The sequence below is a fragment of the Camelus dromedarius genome, chromosome 27, assembly GCF_036321535.1.
Source record: "Camelus dromedarius isolate mCamDro1 chromosome 27, mCamDro1.pat, whole genome shotgun sequence".
NCBI classification, from domain to species: Eukaryota; Metazoa; Chordata; class Mammalia; order Artiodactyla; family Camelidae; genus Camelus; species Camelus dromedarius.
The window spans coordinates 824,497-844,321 of NC_087462.1; the positions used below are offsets into that span (position 1 = coordinate 824,497).

The following is a 19,825-nucleotide window of genomic DNA, read 5'->3' on the forward strand; positions in this document are numbered from 1 at the left end:
AGCAGGTCTGTGCAGTGCAGAGGATCCCTGCCCCCTCGCCCCCCCCCCCCCCCCCGTTAGTCTGTACTGCTTAGGCTTTCCTGTGCCCGGCCGGCCCCTCCTCCTCCAGCCGCTGGTCCCCCTCCTCCCTCCCTGCCCCATCAGACCTGCTTCTGGTGGGGCAGGTTCCCCATTTCAGGGCTCTCCTGTGACACCCCAGGGTCTTGACCCAGGTTCTTACCTCCCCCATCCACCTCCCCTCCCCATCCACTCCCTCAGCCTGACATGCTGATTGCCACTCCTGTGTTCGTTGTCTTTCCCTGCGTGACCCAGCCCCTGGAGGCTGGAGACAGCCTTTTCCAGCCACCTGCCTCTCGTGGTCTCTGTGTTGGGAATTCAAGAGCAGTTTGGCTGGATGGGTGGTTCTGTGGTCTCATGAGGTCCCCGTCAGATGTGCCCCAGGGTTGCACCACCTAAAGGCTCTGGTGGGGTTGAGGGCTCGGCTCCCAGAGCGAGGACATCAGGGAAAAACCGTCTGAATAAAGCCGGGACTTGGGTTAGTGAATGTATCCACGTTGGCTCATGAATTGTTAACATCAGTGTATGAAGTGAACAGCAGGGCAGACTGGGTGCTGGGGCCAGGAAACTGTACTGTGTTTGCAACTTTTCCCTGAATCAGATAATTCTAAAGTACAAAGTTTATTTAAATAAAAAACAAAAAACAGCCCCACAGCATAGTCAGTTGTGGGAACTGAGGATGAGGAAGGTTTGCACATGGCAGGTGTCAGATTCCTGTGGACAGAGGCCCTGGGGCCACCCTGCTCTTTTCTCCTGTGTGCAGACTGGGATGCTGATGCGCCCTTCCCCGCACCGCGAGTGCCTGAGAGCCTCGACCCGGCCCGGCTCTGTTCAGCATCCTCACGCAGTTGGGATCCAGGACACACCTGGGGTGGTCCTTGTCAGGACCCAGCCCTGCTGCTCACCTGCATTCGCCCTTTCCAGCCTCAGTTTCTCTATGTGTAAAATGGGCAGAATACAGGCACCCAGCAGGATGGTCACAAACGCCATCTGAGCGGAAGGTGCTTTTGCAAACTCCGTCTTGCCACTGTTAGTGTTGAGTAGTGTCCGTTTTTACAATTAGCATTCGTTCTAATTCTCCCACTTAAAAAATATTGGAAATCAGGGTAGGGAAAGGCGATGGGGTTGGGGGGAGCATTGGGGCTGGAATCATAGTTTTGGGGGTGGGGCCTGGGTTGAGGCCTTGTTCTGTCCAAACCCTCTCGCCTTGGTAGGAGCCAGCAGCCCAGCTCCTCATCTGCAGCATGGAGAATATTCTGGGGAGGTAAAGACCCCCACGTTCTGGCTACGGGAAAGCTGGGAGCAGCTGGATCAGTTCCGAGTCCAAATGAACGATGTTCGTTGGGGGCGCCAAAATGTTCGCCGAAACCCGGGATCGAACCAGGGACCTTTAGATCTTCAGTCTAACGCTCTCCCAACTGAGCTATTTCGGCTGGGCGGCAGGGGCCGTTCCCGCCCCGACTCCGCCCCACGCCGCGCAGCCCGTGCTCAGACGTAGCTCGGGCCCCTCGCGCGGGCCGCGCATGCCTCGTAGGCTCACGCAGGCAGTAGGGTTGTAGCACTGTCTCTGTGGCGCAATCGGTTAGCGCGTTCGGCTGTTAACCGAAAGGTTGGTGGTTCGAGCCCACCCAGGGACGGCCCTATAGTTTTGTTTCGAACAAGAAAGTAGTGGGCGGCTCCCCTGCTTTGGCTGGAATGCTCACCCCCACCCATAAGTCCTTTTATCCCTCCGGGGCATCCAGGGACGTGCGGCGAGGGGCGAGCGCGGAGGCGGAACGTCCCCGCCCGGGTTCCGGTTTCCGCACACCAGCCGAGCCGCTTTGGGCGACGGCCCCGGGGACCCGGAGCGCTATAGCGGACGGACTGTAGAGGTTGTCTGAAGGCCGAGGCCAAGATGGCGGCGCTGGCGGGTGAGCGGGTCAGGGCGCTGGGGTCGGGGCCGCGGCTCGCTCCGGGCGCCTTCCCGTGCGGCTGCTCGAGGAGGTGGAGGTGGAGGTGGAGGCGGGGGGCGGCGCAGCCTCCCAGCCTCGGCGGGGAGCCGGGGTGGGGGCTGGAGGGGCCCAGGCTCGCCCGCGGATGCTGCCCTTGAAGCTCCCGGGAGGAGGTGGCGCGCGGTTGCGCCTGGATAGGCGAGGAAACTGAGACCCAGGGAGGGGCCGGGACCAATGGAGGTCACGCGGCCTGGCCGGGCAGAGACGCGACCCCAAGGCGCCTTGCAACCCCCGGGAACGTGACGGTTGCCCGCAGAGCAGGCGTCCTAAACCGGGCTGCTCCTGCGACTTTTCCTCCTCAGATTAGCGATTCAACGCGTGGGATGAAATCCATAGGGTCGCGAAGGAGGGCGGTTCTACTGAGAGACAGTTGTGAAGATACTGTCTCCAAACTGGGGGTGAGGAGTGAACACGTTCCTTGACCCGGAGTTGGCTGCAGCCTCTATGTCGCGGTTAGGAAACCACTGTGATTGCTGGTCCTTCCAAGACTGCTGTGGTTAGCTGGCTGTCGTCAGAATTTAAGGAAAGGCCAATTTTCAGTAAGACATTGGTGACAAAAGGCGGGTATTTTCCTTTGCCACGCAAGTTCACCAGTCTACTGAATCCTCACCAGTGGCCTCTTGCTAAAGTGCCTGGTCCAGAGGCTGGAATCCCTTCAGAGGTGAAGGGCATTTTACTGTGCTGTGAGCTCATCCAAAGCCCTGAATTTTCAGGTGGGGAAGCTGAGGTTCAGGGAATGGCAGCTCACACAAGAGTCCAGGCCTGGGCAGTTAGCCTGTCTTCGGTGCCCAGAATCTGAAACCCTAGACCTCCCAGCCCAGGGCCTGGAGCCTTGCTAATGGAGATAGAACAGAGTGATAGGATCCAGAGGGCCTGGGGAGCCAGTGTTGATCCAGCTGTCTGAGCCGAAGCCTGCCTTGTGAGAAGGGCCAGCACGGCATGTGTGGGCAGGACCCTCCAGGCAGCAGGGACAGCAAGTGCAAAGGCCCTGAGGCAGGAACGACACTGACCTGTTTGAGGAGGGAAGAGGGCCCTGGTGTGGAGTGTGGGTTTTCTTCCATAGGTTGTAGGGTTTTAAGCAGGAGAATGACACTATATCTGGTTGATATTTTGAACGATCACTTTTTACCAGTTTCTTAAATGGAATTTAAACAGACAGTGGTGAAAGGGAGGGCATATGGCGGGGTGGGGTGGTGTCTGCTATGCAAACACTGGAGGCTGGACTCTGCAGGCCGGTGGTTTCTGGTGCTGCCCGCAGCTCGCTGACCCCCCATTGTGGTTCTCTCCGCAGCTCCCAGGCTGCTCCGCCCAGTCCTCGCTCTGCGGTGAGTGCCTGCACCTCTGATCCTGCCCACCTGCAGTGAGGCCCTGGCAAGGCAGGCTCAGAGGAGGATATCAGTGCCTCAGATGCGGGAGGGACCCTCAGCCGCTGCTGCAGGCCATGGGGGCTTGCAGTCTACACTTTAGCAGGAGACGTGCAGGCCCCTCTTGGGAACGGTTCCCTATGGTGGATTCAGACCCATGTCTGCCTGCCCTGGTGCCGTCAGAACTCAGTTGATACCTGTCGCAGGGAGGCATGTGGCACGTGTGCTCAGGTGGCAGCCCCATGCAGGCGTCCTTGGGATGGGGAGGCAGGCGGCTGCCAGGCCCTCTGTGTAGACGGAGCCCCGATCTCGAACCCCAGTGCCGTGGGATCAGGGACGTGGCAGCTCTAAGGGGAAGGTCTTCCTGATGAAGGGGAGTTGGGGCTTCCAGGAGGGCATGGACTGGGGCTGACTTTGTTTTGATAAGGCCCTTTTCCCAGGAATAAAATACGTATTCACTGTAAAGCAAAGGGAAATGGGAAAAACGAGGGAAGTATAAAATGAAAATGAGACATCCTCTGGACCAAGGATTGGGGGACTTTTTCTGTTAACGGGCCAGATGGTAATTGTATTTGGCCTTGCCTCTGAACAAACAGCCACAGAAATCAAGGAAAGGAATGGGTGTGGCTGTGTGTCAATAAAGCTTTATTTGTAAAAACACATGGAGGCCCAGACTTGGCCCCTGGTCAGTTTCCCCATCTTTGCCCCAGGGTGGCCCCTGTCACAGCATGTCAGGGCAACCCTGGCTCTTCTCACGCGTGGCCCATCTCCCTGCAGCTCCCATGTGGGTGCAGCTGCACAGGTGTGCAGTGTCCATTCGAGTGTGGCCACAGACAGCCTGAGCAGGTGAGGCCGGCCTTCCCAGGAGCCCAGGCACCCTGAAAACCCTCCCCACCCCACCCCAGCACAGCCGCGGCCCAGGGCGACTCTGGGGTCCTCTTACCACGTGACAGGGTCCCTTCCCTCGGAGTCCTGACCAGCTCCCTCCTGCGTGTCCAGGCTGATTCCTGCATGTCTCCAAACCAGAGGACCCTCACTAGAGAGGGTGTCAGACCTGGTGTTTTCCAGGTGGAGAAGCCAAGTCTCTGAGGGGACAGGGTCCTACAGGGGCTGCAGCGAGGTGGCCAAGGCATGTGCACTGGGTCCTTCGTTCCTGGGTCCTGACCTGGGCCTGGGTGTGGGGACACTGCAGACCCCGGCTCCACAGCCCCTCCCTGTGCTGCTCCTGGGACCTGCCGTGACCTCGTGACCCTGGCTGGTCTTGCCCTCTGAGAGGCTGTTCTGTGCTGGGCCCCAGGGTGGGGTCCCTGGGGGTGGCTGCCTGGCTGACACTTCCCGTGCTGTGTCCCATGCCCAGCACTCAGCCTGTTGTGTCCCAGGCCGGAGCTGTGGTCCCCAAACCTGCCGCACTTCCCAGCAGCCGAGGCGAGTATGTGGTGGCCAAGCTGGATGACCTCATCAACTGGGCCCGCCGGGTGAGCCCCCACCCTGTCTGTGTCCTTCGTTCCCTGCCACGTGCTCACCCACACTCACACGGGGCCACGGGGCAGGCGGACACCCCTTGTATGGAGACCCCTGTGTCTTTGATTCTGCCCCAGGACCCCCTACCCTAGGTCCTGCCCCCATCTGTCCCTCAGCCCCCATGACAACCCACCCCCTTCTCTCCTCCCTCTGCCTTCTGTTCACCCTTCTCTTGTCTCTTCTAACTTAAAACTAATTTTTTTAGCTGAAAAGTAATCTCCAATGAGAACAGTAGCTCCTTCCCAGCAAACACACTAAGCCCCACCCCACCCCACCCTGCCACACCCCCGGTGTTAGCTGGGGGACAGTCTGTGCGCTTGTGTACTTGTCCGTGTCTCCCGTGGGACATGTGTCCTGTGTTCCGGGACAGTAGCTCCTTTCAGTGTCTTTGGAGTGTCTGGCCAGGACAGGCTGGTAACAGTCCCCTCTCGACGGCGGTTGCTGTCTGTGTGTCCGGCCCTCCAGGCCCACGGCACCAGGGTGCCAATGTCCACTGTGGCCATGTGTTCTCAGGGTTGGGCCGCTCAGGCTACATCCAGGTGGCCGTGCTGTGTTGGGCAGCCCTTGCCCGCCGTGCGGCCCCAGCTCTGTCACCTGCACAGGGTAACGGGCCTCGTGCGGATCCCAGAGTAGACACGGACGAGTGGAGGGCACAGCTTCAGGGGATGTCGGGCACCAAAGGATTTTGGGAACAGTCTGAGGGCAGCCGAGGGCATCCAGGAGGACTTCCTGGAAGCACTGGCACTTTGAGTCCAGGAGGTGTTGGGAACAGGGTGCTCAAAGGGGCTGAGCTCCGGGTCTGGATCTACGCCGTTGGACACTTGGAGTAGCCCGTGCCTCGTCGAGAAGATGGGGTTTAGGGTACACTGGGCTTAGGGTATGTGAGCTGTATTATTCAAATGGATTTCACTCGGCTTTGGGTTTTTCTGTTTGTTTCCCTTTTTTGGTAATGTGGCTGCTGGGAAGTGTTGACCCTTAGGCGTAACTCACTTTACTCTCTGGTTGGGTGCTCCTGGGCTGGGGACCAGGGTCCTAGGGGCCTTGGAAGTCTGGACGTCAAAGGGCCACTGTGGGGGGGGATGGCTAATGTGGTGTTCTCCCAGAAGACGAGGAATCGAGATTGTGCTGTGACGTCGCCCACTTTCCTTAAACACGGTGGGCTAGGCGTCACTCACGGGCGCCCCGCCCTGCCCCGCAGAGCTCCCTGTGGCCCATGACCTTTGGCCTGGCCTGCTGCGCTGTGGAGATGATGCACATGGCGGCTCCGCGCTATGACATGGACCGCTTCGGCGTGGTCTTCCGCGCCAGCCCGCGCCAGTCGGACGTGATGATTGTGGCCGGGACGCTCACCAACAAGATGGCCCCGGCGCTCCGCAAGGTGGGCCCAGCCCCCTGCCTGCCCGCCTCCTCCCGCCACCCTGGCTGGAGCCGCGGGCAGACCCTCTGTCTCTTCCAGGTCTACGACCAGATGCCCGAGCCCCGCTACGTCGTGTCCATGGGGAGGTGAGTGGGGCGGGCGGGGTGAGAGCCCAGCCAGCGCCTCTGCCGCCTTTTCCTGTGCTGCTGTTGGATCTAGGGCGTCCAGCGTGCACCCTCCTGTGCTGTCTGAGGCGCTCCCCTGTCCCCACCGCCCGTCCTGGTCCTTTGCCCCATGACCCGGGGACGCCGGCCTCCTTACCACATAGCCACTTCTCCCTGTCAGTAAAAGCTGTTTGGTCACTTAACTTTTTTTTGTCGTGGTAGAATCCACATACTATAAAATTCACCCTTTCAAAGTGCACAATTCCGTGGGTTTTAGTGCATTCATCCTGTGCAACGGTCAGCTCTGTCTAGTTCCAGAACATTCCATCACCCCAAGAGGAAGCCCCGTCCCCATTAGCAGTCACCCCCACCCCCCCCAGCCCCTGGCAGCCAGGAGCCCTTCCCCGTGTCTGGGGACTGGCCTGTTCTGGATGCCTCACACCCATGGAGTCGCATGCTGTGTGTCCTCCTGTGTCTGCTTCCCTCCCTGAGCTCGTGTGTTGCGGGCCCGTCTGCTTCTGCTCCCAAGGGTCTGTCTTTGCTGTGGCTTCTGTCCTGGTCTTGCCCCTTTCTGACCGCCTAGCACCGGCTGTGGCTGGAGGCAGGTGCGGGTGGGGGGCAGGCGTGGAGGAGGAGAGGCCGGGGTGGCCCGAGCGGCGCTCAGGGCCGGCGCTCCCCCCACAGCTGCGCCAACGGAGGCGGTTACTACCACTACTCGTACTCCGTGGTGAGGGGCTGTGACCGCATCGTGCCCGTGGACATCTATGTCCCAGGTAAGCCACCCACCCGGTTCCTGGAAGCCCCTGCTGAGATGATGGGCTCCCACCATTTCCAGGAGGAGCAGCTTTGGGCCCAAGAAGAAGAGTGGCAGCCCGCCTCTCCCTTGGGTCCCCTGACAGTCTCCGCGGCTGTAGCATCTTTAACATTATCCAGACGGCAGACGAGGGCTGTGATGGTTCCGTGTGGTTCCACCTAATAGAAACAAGTTCCCTGGAACCCAAGAACCATGCCTACCGGTTTTCATGCGGGTGCAGGGTGTTGAGACCCCTGGCACCCTGGATTGCCAGAGTCGCCAGATTTAGCCAGTGAAATTGCAGGGTGCCCAGTTAACTTGAATGTCAGGAAAACAAGAACTATTGTTTTTTCTTAGTATAAGTACATTCCATGCAATATTTGGGATATACTTACACTACAGAAAGGACCTGAATCTGCCTGAAGTTCACGTTTCACTGGGTGTTCTTTCCTTTGTCCGGCCACCCTGTGAGACTCCCATGCTGGCTGGGGTGACAGCCAGGGCGTAGGCCCCGACCGTGGTCAGAGGTCATTTTCCCTGGGGACAGGGGACAGAGACTCCTTGTTCTTGGCCATTTTGTACCTCACTCTCAGTGCAGGCACAGAAAGCTCAACCCCGAGTTTCTGGAGAGGTGAGTACATTCCATGTCATGATTCCTGGTCGTCCAGAAGTTTAAGTTATGTTCTGGCATGTCTGTCTCAGAAGGCAGAAAAACAGGTTTTGACCCCAGATTAGAGTGAATTGGGAAATGGCGTTGATCTGTGGGGCATTTTGCAGATATCTGAGTGCTTTTCCAGGCCCCAGACCTGTTTGGGGCAGCACTGGGCCAGGCTCTGGGGGAGCCCTCAGGCTGTGGGGGACAGAGCCTGATGCAGACTATTGGGCGTTGAGGGGTGCATAGGAGTCCACTCTGTGGGCTTGTTAACCTTGACCAGGAGCCAGATCCCTGGTCTTTGCTGCTTGTTTGACACCTGATTTCAGGCACGTCTCCTCTCAGAGCCTCAGTTTCTGCATCCGCAGTGGGCTGTTAGGGTAGTCCTGCTAGGACTGAGCCCCAGGCCAGGGCGGATGGGGCAGGGTCAGCTCTAAGTAAATGACTATGGATGACAGCTGTTTCCTTGGCCCTTCTAGGCCTGTCATGTCTCGGGTGGTTCCTGCTCCTCCTGGCTGGGGTACTGGGGGCAGGACTGTGGGGAGCCTGTCCGTGGGGGCGTCCTTCCTCAGTCTGTGGACCGTGTGGGCCTCCCAGTCTGACCTGGCCACTCTCTTCCCTCTCATCTGTCCCCAGACCTTCCCAAGGGTCCTCACCAGGGGCCATCACGGCCTGGGGTCAGCAGGCCGCCTGCACATGTCCTCAGTCCCAAGCTAAGTCACATGGAGGGATGGCTGTGGACAGGGCAGCCAGGGCCCCCCCGCCACCCACATCTCAGCCGGGAGGTCAGTCCCGGGGTCCCCGGCTGCCAGTGTCAGGAGCTTGGGCACTGGCCTCAGCTGGCCCCCGCCACTCACCTTGCTGGCTCCTTCCCTGTGATGGGCCCAGCCCCCTGGCCCTCTGGGTGCAGATCTAAGGGGGTGCCGGGTGGGGCCCCACCTTGGCCCTCCCTGCCCTGGGAGGTGGTCCGGCCCGGCCGGCTGCAGACCCACGCTGCCCCCGCCCACAGGCTGCCCGCCCACGGCCGAGGCCCTGCTTTACGGCATCCTGCAGTTGCAGAGGAAGATCAAGCGGGAGAAGAGGCTGCGGATCTGGTACCGCAGGTAGCGCCACCGCTCCCCGCCTGTGCCCCTCTCCTCCGCCGCTGCCGCCGCCACTCCCCACCTGCACATCTTCTGGGAAGGTGGCCAATAAACCAGACAGACCCACTCCAGCCAGCAGCCTGCGCCACGTGCTGTGTGGGCTGGGAGCTGGCGGGGGACTGCCCGGGCCCTGTTAGCCTCACTCTCTCCTGTGTGTGGAGACACGGAGGCCCCAGGTGGATGGTTGGGCTCAGCTGGGGGCCCACACTGGCCCCTCCTTGGACCTGCACTTGGCCTGGCCCCTGGCCCTGCCATAAACACAGGGAGTGGATGGGTCCCAGAGCTGGTCGGGGGGAAGCGGACAGCACTGGGGCGACCAGCTGGGCCGCAGGGTGTCCCTGCACTGGGGCCGGAGGGGCGTGGAGTCTGAGGAAGCGAGCGCCGTACAGCGGCATCGCTGTGCCGGGCGAGGGACACTGCATGCCCAGGGGTGGGCAGAGGATGCTGCTGGGAGGGGTGCCAGGTTGAAAGGCTCTGCTTAATTCTGTGGTTCAGCCTGACTGGGTGGGATCAGAGGCCCTCCCTCCTGAGTGGCCCGAGTGTCTGGACGTTGGGGCTGCCACCCTCTGTGCAGTCCTGACCTAGTTCCACCTCCTCTCAGCACCCCAGTGCCCACCAGGGGGAGAAGGAGGGAAGGATGAGAGTGTCTGTCCACTCCAGTGCACTCGTCCCTGCTGCAGGGGGCGGGTGGCATCGGGGGGTGATGGGCAGTGACCGCCACGGGCACCGGGTGGGATCACAGGCAGGTTCAGTCTTCGGAGCGGGGCAACCACCATCTCGCTGAAGGCCCACTTCTTACTTTTTGGAGGGACAGGGAGAGTAAGTGAGAGCACACTTCCTGGTCACGCTGCCGACTGGCCCAGCCCACTGTTAGTATTTATTTCACCCCCAAGACCCTGAGGGGAAGGTAGTCCCGTGGCAGAGGTTAGGGGAGCCTGCTGACGTGAGTCGACCAGGGCGGTGAGAGGCCAGAGCCCGCACCCCCAGCCAACAAAGGCACTGAGTAGGGGCTTGGGGGTTGGGGCTCCGTGAGCCGGTGGCCTATGGGCTCAGTGCTTGGTGACGAGGGGCGTGATCATCTGCGGGAAGGCGTAGTAGCGGCAGTCAGGCGGCGGGACCAGCTCCATGACCTGCGTACGGATGTTCTCCTGCCTGAAGCCTGCCTCCAGCAGGGCAGGCACCTGGGTCTCCTGGCCAGAGGGAGGGGCCAAGTCACCTCCAGGGCCCTGGGCCTCATGAGATACCCTGTGACCCACCCTTCCTAGGGGGCATCCTCTTATCAGGCCTTTATCCATCACCAGGCATCACCAGACTGCCCACCTGCACATCCAGGCAGAGGGAATTGAGTGGACAAAGGTGGCTGCATTAATGAGATGCTCTGGGATGCCGGTGGGCCTTCCAGCTGGGGTGCGGAGCCTGGGCTGACTCCCTAATCCCAAGGGTACTGGGGAACCACTGAAGGTCCTTGAGCCAGGGAGGGACCTTGCTTGGTTTCTCAGGGGAGCCGAGGGACCCTCCCTGTCACAGATGACTCCAGCTGCCTCCCCACCCAAAGCTCCCTGCGGTGGGGGTGGGGCAGGCCAGGGAGCAGTAGACTGTGGTACCTCGAACATGATGGTGATGTCTGAGTACTTAGATTTCATCAGCTCCCCCCAGGAGGTGAGGTTGCAGTAGGTGAGGACACCCCCTGGCTTCAGTAGGCGGAAGGCATGGTCCTGGGAGGGGGGATAGTGGTCAAGAGGGAGGTCTGGGTGTGGGCAGAGGCATCCCCAGTGGACCTGCTGGGTCCTGGCAGGTCAGGGGAACAGCAGAAGGAGAGGGGCCCTCTGTGTGGATGACAGATGCCCCCCCAGGCTGATCCCCCACCCTGTGGCCTGCAGACCCCACCCCACCACCAGTGATCCTACCCTAATGAAGTTGAACTGGTGTGTGTGCCAGGTCTCCTCAGACAGCGGGTATGTGTCATACAGGATCCCTGCTCGGGAGGATGGAAGCCACGTGGTCAGGGCCAGGTGGCGGCAGCACCGGGATGGTGGCTGTGATCGCAAGCGGGACTTGAACACGGCCAGGAGCCCCAGAGTTCACTGTGCTTGGGCTGCTCTATGAATTGTGTCCCATTTGGTCCCTCCTTGAGGTGTCCAGGCACCTGAGTACCAGGCCCTTGTGTGTGTCTGTCCCTGCCCCCCAGGCTCTGCCACCCCAGTGACGTGTTCTTTAGAGGTCCCTCCACAAGCAAAGGAAATCCATGCAGAGGCCCTCCCCTTTCCCAGCTCCCAGAGCCCTCTCACCATCAAAGTGACTGTCTGGCAGGGTCGGTGCCACCTCCTCCCACAGGCCTTTCAAGGGAACCACCTTGGGGCAGGGGCGGAAAAGAGGAGGCTGAGGATCCGGGAGGACCCAGGATTTCTCCACCTGTTTCGGGGGGGGGGGGGCAGAGGAACTCCCAAGGGAGACCACCTCCTCCACGTCTGCTACTACCCCAGTCCCCAACCGCCTGTGGGGGCAGGGCTGAGGGGTTGCGGGCAGAGCTGGGCACCTTGTGGGGCTGCTGCTGGGCCCAATCCTGGAGCCGGTGGAAGACGCCGTCATTGCACTCAATGATCCAGTGCTCATCGATGGAGGCCTCCTGCACCTTGGTGGCTGCGATGGCCATGCCGAAGCCCACCTCCAGGACCCGGCCCCCTGGGCAGACAGAGAGTCCAGGCCTCATTCACTGGGTGGGGCTGGGGAGGCTGCCTGGAGGAGGGGGCGCAGGGGCAGGGCCTCAGCACAGAGGAACATTTGCCACAAGAACTGGACGGCACAGCAGAGCAGAGGTGGTGGAGGGGGGAGGTAAGACAGAACACAGCAGCCCTGAGAGGGAACAGTGTGGGCCCTGGCCAGCAGCCAGAGAGGGTGGCCTGCCAGAGAAGCCATGGACAGCGGCTTATAGGCCAGTCCGGGGGAAGGTCAGAGCCTGGACTTTGAGCCCTGGCCCAGGCTGTTTGCACTGGTGGCGCTTATCTCTTGATTTGGATACTCCCCCTGCCCCACAACAATGAGCAAAGTAAGGACAAGGGAGCACCAGGATTCAAGGCTGGGACAGCGCGGGGCAGGGATTGGACCCCATTGGATCAAAGAGGGAGGAGGAGAGAAACGCCCTAACCATGCAGGGACACTGGATGTGCCCATTTGCCAGGTGGGAACACAGAGGCCCAGAGGTGGCACGCCTGACCTCTGGCGGACAGGGGGGAGTCCTCGGCACCCCGTGGGCTCTGACGCCGGGTGACGAGGGTCACCCCTGACAGCTGTCTCCCAGCCTCAGCTTTCCCCGAGCTATTCTTAGCTGGGGCGGGCCTCGCGCAACTCCTGGGCGAGGGCGCCTGGGCAGCACCTCGCCAGGTCGCCGCCACCCCGCTCACCCCGACCCCAGGCTGAGTTCTGCGTCTGAGCGTCCATTCCCCAGACCTAGCCCGTCCTCATCCCGGCGTCGGAGCCTCACTACCCCCGGAGAGGAAGATCCCGATACTCAGGGCGCCTGCGGCGCCCCAGGACTCCCCCGTTGCCCCTGTTAGCAGCCCCAGTTCCCCGGCGAGAAAAGAGGCGGAGAGGCTCCGATGCGCGCCGCCGGAGAGCAGGCTGGCCCTGGGTCCGAGCGGCCCCGGCCTGGGTTGGCCCCCGCGCGCCCGGCAGGGGCTACCTTTGGAGGAGGCGGCGGCCGCCAGCGCGTGCATGTAGGGGGTCTCCCAACGCTCCATCACCGGCTTGCCCAGGATCTGCAGGTGCGTGTCCGACGCGTCGTAGGCCGCGGGCGCGGCGCGCCACGCGGGGCTGCAGTTCTCGCCGGGCGCGAAGATGGGGGTCGCGACGGGGGCGCTCATCGTGCTGGCTGGACGGCGCGCCCCACAAACTCTGGACGCGTAGGGCCTTGTCCCTGCAGGGCCTTCTGGGCAGGGGCGGGCGGGGGCGGGACGCGAGTGGGCGGTGGGCGGGGCCGGGGCGGGACCTGAGCAGGCCGGGGACGGGGGCGGGGCCACGCGGACCGCGAGCGGACGTGCATGGTGGCCCGAGCAGCTTGTAGCCGCCTGGGCGCTGAAGGCGGCCCCACTGGGTCCTCGCCCCGTGAGGCCCCCTCCTCGCTCAGCCTTCGGAGCCTGCTTGGCGGAATAGGCCCAGCAGCGAGCCCTCGGGGTCCTCCCCTGTCGGTTTCCTCACCTGTCACTTTGCTGGAGTGTGGTCTAACATTTTCCAGGTGAAACGGAGAACCCTGTGAGGCCACCCCAGGTATAAATCTTTCCATGTTCTCCATTTGTTGTTTGTAGAAAATAGTCTTCATTCAGCCGGCTTGACCTTCCGTGAGTTCCAAAGGGCAGATTCAAGCAGTTGCTAATCAGGGAAGGGAGGGAGTGCGGAAAGCAAGGAGCAACAGTCAAGAAACAGTTGTGCAGGCAACTATATTCAATACTTTGGAAAGGCCTGTAATGAAAAGGAATATATATGTGTAACTTTATCTGTGATCTCTCAGCAGACAAAATACATTCTTTACTGGGTGTGTTTCCCCTAACAAACTGGTAGCCCCAGGTAATGCCTACCTTATCAGAGGCACAGACCCCCACCACCCTTCAGGGACCCTAAACCTCTTACCTCACCTACAACCAGAGACTTGTCACAAGCTGATCGGGCACCTTGTGACCTGACCTTATAAAATACCCCAATAACCAGCCCTCGGGGCTCACGCAGGCACCCCTCACCTGTGTGGCCGCTGTTGTCTATGGCAGTGTACCCTGATAAACTTTCTATTCTTATACTTAAACTCTGGTAGATTCTTTTACTGAACCCATGGCCCCATGTCCCCGTACAGGCTGCCCCGCTGTGCACACATTTGGTGGCCCATACGTGGCTAGGACTCTGGGGGAGCCGTTTGGGCTTCTCTGTCTTTCTCGACCTCCCTACAGGGGTCTCCCCCTGGCTTGGTGGGACACTGTTCTAGAGCCAGATCGCCAAGGCAGGCTTCCCTCTTCTGCCTTCCTTTCCTGTCTCATACCTTCCTGCTGCTCCCTAGTGTTCGGAAATTCCCTGAAGTCCTTCACAGGACTGAGGAACCCTGGCTGGGCTACTCTCAGCCACCTCTGAACCTTGGTCTGACAGATGGGAATGACCCTGGCCTGCAGTGGTGAATGCACGTGGGAAAGACATCTTTTCTTTTCTAGAAACTCTTCTCTCCCCACTCCTTGCTCTCTCCCTACTCCTTGCTCTCTCCCTTCCTCTGACTGTGGCCCTCGAGACTGACTCCTTGGCTCTGGGGCCCAACCGCGTGGTTCCCCCTTGCACCTTCTCTGATTTTGCAAATCATGCCTCCAGACTGGCCATGCCTCCTGCCTCCAATCACCATGCCAGGTAGAAGTCACCAGAGGGTGAGCCCCCCCACTTTTTCTTTGCTTTTCGGCCCCTTGTGCGGGCTTTTTAGCCCTTGTGCTGGTTCTGGCCCTTGCACTGGTCAGCTCCTCTCTACACTGGAAATTCAGCCTCTCTCTTTCTGGGGGCACGCCCCAGAATAGAGTCTGTGCTGGTTTCCTTCTCTTTACTTCTTCTGTTCCCTGGGACTCACCTTTAGGTTACATTTTAAAACACTGGGATAAGTTTGATCCCCAGACATTAAAGAAAAGCAGCTTATCTTTTCCTGTAATGTTGCCTGGCCCCAATACCAACTTCCAGATCAGGAGACTTGGCCCCTTCATGGGACTCTGAACTATAAGACAATCTTCCAGCTTGATTCTTTCTTTTGCAAATTGGGAAAATGGTCCAAGGTCTCATATGTCAAGCCTTTATGGCTGTCTCTCGAAACTCAGATCTGGTTCTAGAAGGGACTGTCTGATGAGAACTTGTGCTGGTCAGTGTGTGATGGCCATGCATGAATGTGTTTTGTACCTTGTGTTCTGTCTTGTGAAATGGGAGATTCTGGTTCTGTTCCACTACAGAGCCCTGTTGGGCAAATTCTGTCTGACTGGAAAGCTTTTAATTACTAGCCTATGACTAAGAAACAGACAGTATTATGACAATATTCTCTAGACCCCAGGGAAAATAGGGTTAGGGAAGACTCTGAAAATCCCGAAACTGATTCTTTTTGTATATGCAGTTAGAGAAAAACTAGATGGAGACCTTTGCAAAATCCTGACGCTAAGAGAAAACTTCCTAGGAGAGAAGAGGTAAGGAAAGAGACAAAAGGAAGCCAGATGTGTCACCGCCGCCTCTGCTCATTCAGGGCCGGGACCAGAGGTGCAGCCCGGAAATACTCCAGAGCCCGCCAGTCCTTTCACCACCCCCAGAGCCTCCCCTACTAATCTGGAGGCGTGTCAGTGTCTTAAAAATATTTCTCCGGCCTTCAAGGGAACAAAGTCATTCTGGGAAGAGCTCACCTTTGAGATGCAAATATTCTACCTTGTCTTCTCTGGAACCCTTCTCTCGCCATCTTTTTAAAATGCAAATTTTGAGCAAGAGCAAGGCTCGGCCCTCAAGCTGTCCTGCCTTTAGGGATTATGACAAAGTTTAATTGAATTATTACAAAAACACTCTAGGTTTGTTTCTAAAGCTCAGTAATCTGAATGTACTTCATGATCTTAGACAGAGTTAAGTTAATCCAACTGTTAGGTTTATGGTCAGCTATGTAGGCCCAGTACTTCTGGGTTACCTTGGAGGACTTCTCCACTCGAAGGATCCAACTGGTAGGCCCTTAGGAAATTTATTCTCAAGCAAAGAGATTGTACTTTTGTACAGGCCCCTAGAATTACTCAGTGGGATCCCTCACCTGGCTGATTCTTACCTGCTCTAATCCTGGCCGTAAATATGAATTGTCTTCAAAAGTAACCAGATATATAGTTCTAGAGGAGATTATAATGGCATTACTCTAGATCTGGGAAGAAGCAACAAGACGGGTATTTTCCTGGACCATAACAGACTAGTCAAACAGGTGGTCCAGAGGCTTTTTGCTACTGTTCACAAGGCCTAGTCCACTCACAGCCCATTGAGTGGCCTGTCAATGAAATCCTCACCTGACCTAGGAATGGGCACTCCTAGCGCTGTGGGGCAAAATGCTCACGAAATGCCTCCCAAGCCGTGGCTGGATTTACGACCACGAGGGTACGTTCCCTCTGCCTCTGGGCAGGCTAAGTCAAGTTGCTGACCTTCCGCGCAGCCTGAAAGCTCAGGGCAGAGATCGGGAACACAGCGCTCTGTGCTCTGAGAAGACTGGCCTTTAGATAGTTAGGTGTTTTCAGGAAAAGATTTTATGAGCCAAATTCTTGTATCTCCGCATACCTAGAAAAGCACTAAGATCGTTCATGGTGACGTCTGCTTTGGGCACAAAGGAGAGCTGTCTTGTGGAACCACATGGCTCCTACCATCCCACCCAAGGGGGCCGAGTGCTGCATGTTTAGCCCCAGTGTGTCAGGGATGTCAACACTCACAGCGGACCCATCACTAAACAGCTCTCGGACTGGTTCTCCAGTGTGTTGTCCTAGATACCTGAAGGGATGAGCTCTTTCTTTTCAGACATTCCCAGATTTCTTCTCTCTGTTTTTACTGGGTTTAGCTGTCTATCTTGGTATTCACCTACTTTGTTGTTTTCCTCTCTCACAAAAATGATTGGTTTTGAGGTCCAAGATCTGTGAATTTAGAAACAGACCACTCCTCCAAGACTGCCGCCATGAGCCAAGCCCATGTCCTGGTGACACAGTCCCGGGATGCCGCTGGTGCCTCCTTCTGCTCCCACCTTAAGGCTGCAGGGGTGCCTCAGGGCCGTATAACCCCGGACAGACCGGCATGTTAGGCAGGGACAGAATGGCACCCCGAATTCAGCAGAAGTAGATATGGAAGAAGAAACCTTCACCTCTGTTCCAAAGAGCTGTCACTGCCAATCTGTCTGGGGGGAATGTTGGGCCCCTAACAAACCGGTAGCCCCAGGTAATGCCTACCTTATCAGAGTCAAACCCAGCTGTCCTTCACGGACCCTAAACCTCTTACTTCTCCTGCAACCAACCAGAGACTTGTGCACAAGCCGATCAAGCACCTTGTGACTGGACCTTATTAAACACCCCAAAAACCAGCCCTCGGGGCTCACACAGGCACCCCTCACCTGTGTGGCTGCTGTTGTCTATGGCAGTGTACCCTGATAAACTCCTTTCTATTCTCACACTTAACCTCTGGCTTTACCAGCCTGCGTGTCACTGGCTCACTACCCGGTCACCACATTGTGTCCCATGACATTTGATCCAAACATTCCAACACTACAGAGTTGGCCAACTCCAGTCTGCACGTCTCATTCCCCTTCTGTGGTTTTGGTCCAGCCTGTGAGCTAAGAATGTTTTAGGGTTTTCTTTTTTTTACATTTTTAAGCGGTTGAAAAAAAAAATGAAAAGGCTAGTTCAAGACATGTGAAAATTATATGATAGTCACATTTGCATGTTGTTAAGTTTATAGTCATGGCCACTTGTTTATATGTGGACCTGGGTGCTTTCCGACCTCAACTACAGTGCAGAGTCACGGCCACCAAAGGCCGATGGCCGGCAAAGCTGAAAATATTTCCTGTGCGGCCCTGAGCCCACCCCTGTGCAAAGCAGCCCCCTGCCCCTTCATGGGAAGGGGAAGTCCATGCATCCATTCAGTGCAGGTGGAGCTTCGCACCCCAGGTTCCCAGTCCTGAGGCCGCTGGAGCAGCCAGCCTCCTGGGGGGCTGGACAAGGCTAGGTAGTAAGTAAATGACATTATTACAAGTCGCATGGCAGCAGTGACAGAACAAGGTCCCGGGATCCCAGCCCTGTGCCCAGGTATCTGCCCCACCAGGCGACATCCATGTTGCCATGTGTCTTTCTGTGTATATAGTATTACCTATAACTACAGTTTTTAAATTAAAAGAGACCAGATGGATATTTGTACATGCATGCCCATAGCAGCATCATGAACAGCCGAAAGACAGAAAAACCCCCATATCTACTGATGAATGATGGAGACACACAGTGCGGTCCCTCCACACATGGGAACATCACTTGGCCTTGGACAAGAGAGATGCACCGACACTCGCGACCACGTGGATGGACCTGGAGAGCACACTGCTCAGGGAGAGAACCAGACACACGAGGACAAGTGCTGTGTGATCCCACTCACAGGAGGTCCACAGAGACGGGCTGGGGGAGGGGCTGGGAGGGAGTGTTTAGTGGGGACAGAGTTTCAGTTTGGGAAGATGAGAAAGTTCTGGAGATGGTGGTGGGGATGGTGGCACAACAACGTGAATGTGCTTAATGCCACTGAGCTGTGCACTTAGAAATGGTTAAAATAACTAATGTTACCACGATACATTTTTTTAAAAAAGAGCCCAAACTATATTCTGTGTACTGGGTACGCCTGAATTGATGCTGGGATTAAATTCAGGAACGTGTGTACAGAGACAATTTTGTCCCACGGGTTGCCCTGGGGTGGGAGGGAGGGAGTGAATGAGGAGGAGGGAAAAACAAGCCATCTCGTTCATCTTTTTAAAAAGATCTGAATCAAACATAACAAAAACGCTAATACGTGTTCATTTCAGTGGCAGGTACATGACTGCATGTTATTTTATCCCTGGTAGGTGTCTGTGTTTTTAAAAGTATATTATTTTAAACAGTTTGGGTCTAGCTTCCTTCATTTGAGCACATCCTGTCCATTTCACTCATACCTTTTGTGGTTTATTTATCCAGTGGATAGACATGTGGGTTGTTTCCAGTTTTCTGCTCTTCTAATAGTGGGCTGTGAACATCCTGGGGCATGTCTGTCTGTCCCCACACTCAGGCCAGCATTTGGGAGTTGTTGAGCTTCCACTGTTGGAAGGACAGTGCCAGCTGGCCCCGCAGTTTGTGAGGCACCCCCATCACTCTATACGACTTAGCTTTTCTCCCACACACTTATCTCCACGTGCCAGACTTACCCCACCCCCCGTAGGGAGCCTGCCCTGCCAAGTATTACTGATTTCTTTTGACCTGAAAAACTTTATGGAGTCCCCAGGGGGAGGACATAATGCCTGCCTGATGCCAACTAGGACCACTCCTTTCTCCTTTGCTGAGCTTCCGTTTCTCACCTGCAAATGGGGAATAAGGAGTTGCTCTCCTCCCGTGGCTACTGTGAGCGATGAGACAGATGCCTACGTGCTTTGCCAACTGGAAAGTGGCCTAAGTCAGGTGTATTTTAAATGTTTTATTTTGCACTGTTGCCGAAGACCTAGTTCCTTCACGCCTCACATTCATTTAATTTTATGGGGAATACGTTATATCGTCAGGCTATCAAGAGGCTGAGAAAGTGAGCAGGAAATCGCCAGGCTGCCCAGACCCCTCATCTGACACCACACAGGTCAGCATTGTTTGTCGTCTGCGTAGACCTGGGTGTCTCCGCCTCGGGTGCTGGCGTGGAAAGCAGGTTATTCTCTGTTGTGGGGCCAGTCCTGCCCATTGTAGGATATTTAGCAGCATCCCTGGCCTCCACCCACTAGATGCCAGTAGCCATCCTCCCAGTGGTGACAACCAAAACCCGACCTGCAGACTTCGCTCAGTGTTTCCTCGGGGAGAGAAAGGCTGAATCACCCTGGATGAAAACCACCAGTGTGGACTAATGAGGGCAGGACAATATTTGGCACACGCTAAGGACTCAGTATGTTTCTATAACTACTGGATTTACAGCCAAATGTTGGATTTGATTCCAGTTCTTCCCCTGAGCGGGTTATCTTGGGCAGGTGATTGAACCTCTCTGACCGTCGGTATCTTCTTCTGGGAAACGAACGAAGCGCT

The 19,825-nt window shown here is 57.4% G+C and overlaps 2 protein-coding genes and 2 non-coding genes across 8 annotated transcripts; 2 read left to right on the forward strand and 2 right to left on the reverse strand.

Annotated features, from left to right (window-relative positions):
• Positions 1-1,417: 1,417 nt before the first annotated feature.
• Positions 1,418-1,490, reverse strand: TRNAF-GAA (transfer RNA phenylalanine (anticodon GAA)). The gene has a single exon. It is a non-coding gene; the product is annotated as a tRNA-Phe (tRNA).
• A 130-nt stretch (positions 1,491-1,620) lies between these two features.
• On the forward strand, positions 1,621-1,694 carry TRNAN-GUU (transfer RNA asparagine (anticodon GUU)). The gene has a single exon. It is a non-coding gene; the product is annotated as a tRNA-Asn (tRNA).
• A 121-nt stretch (positions 1,695-1,815) lies between these two features.
• Positions 1,816-11,016, forward strand: NDUFS7 (NADH:ubiquinone oxidoreductase core subunit S7). Of its 4 annotated transcripts, XM_031438141.2 has the most exons (9): positions 1,819-1,967; positions 3,340-3,373; positions 4,190-4,258; positions 4,770-4,887; positions 6,132-6,311; positions 6,390-6,436; positions 7,139-7,227; positions 8,536-8,684; positions 8,909-11,016. In XM_031438141.2, exons 1-9 carry the CDS (start codon positions 1,952-1,954, stop codon positions 9,176-9,178), a joined length of 972 nt encoding a protein of 323 aa, XP_031294001.1. In that variant the 5' UTR covers positions 1,819-1,951; the 3' UTR covers positions 9,179-11,016. The 4 variants fall into 4 exon arrangements, with proteins under 4 accessions (XP_031293999.1, XP_031294001.1, XP_031294002.1 ...); XM_031438139.2 differs by having other exon boundaries at positions 1,816-1,967; positions 6,132-6,436; XM_031438144.2 differs by lacking the exon at positions 8,536-8,684 and having other exon boundaries at positions 1,825-1,967; positions 8,909-9,112.
• Positions 9,884-12,962, reverse strand: GAMT (guanidinoacetate N-methyltransferase). 2 transcript variants are annotated; one of them, XM_064479632.1, is made up of 6 exons: positions 12,721-12,962; positions 11,578-11,723; positions 11,330-11,393; positions 10,949-11,016; positions 10,646-10,756; positions 9,884-10,171 (listed from the first exon to the last, which is right to left on the reverse strand). In XM_064479632.1, exons 1-6 carry the CDS (start codon positions 12,899-12,901, stop codon positions 10,091-10,093), a joined length of 651 nt encoding a protein of 216 aa, XP_064335702.1. In that variant the 5' UTR covers positions 12,902-12,962; the 3' UTR covers positions 9,884-10,090. The 2 variants fall into 2 exon arrangements, with proteins under 2 accessions (XP_064335702.1, XP_031294023.1); XM_031438163.2 differs by having other exon boundaries at positions 9,884-10,231; positions 12,721-12,959.
• Positions 12,963-19,825: the final 6,863 nt, after the last annotated feature.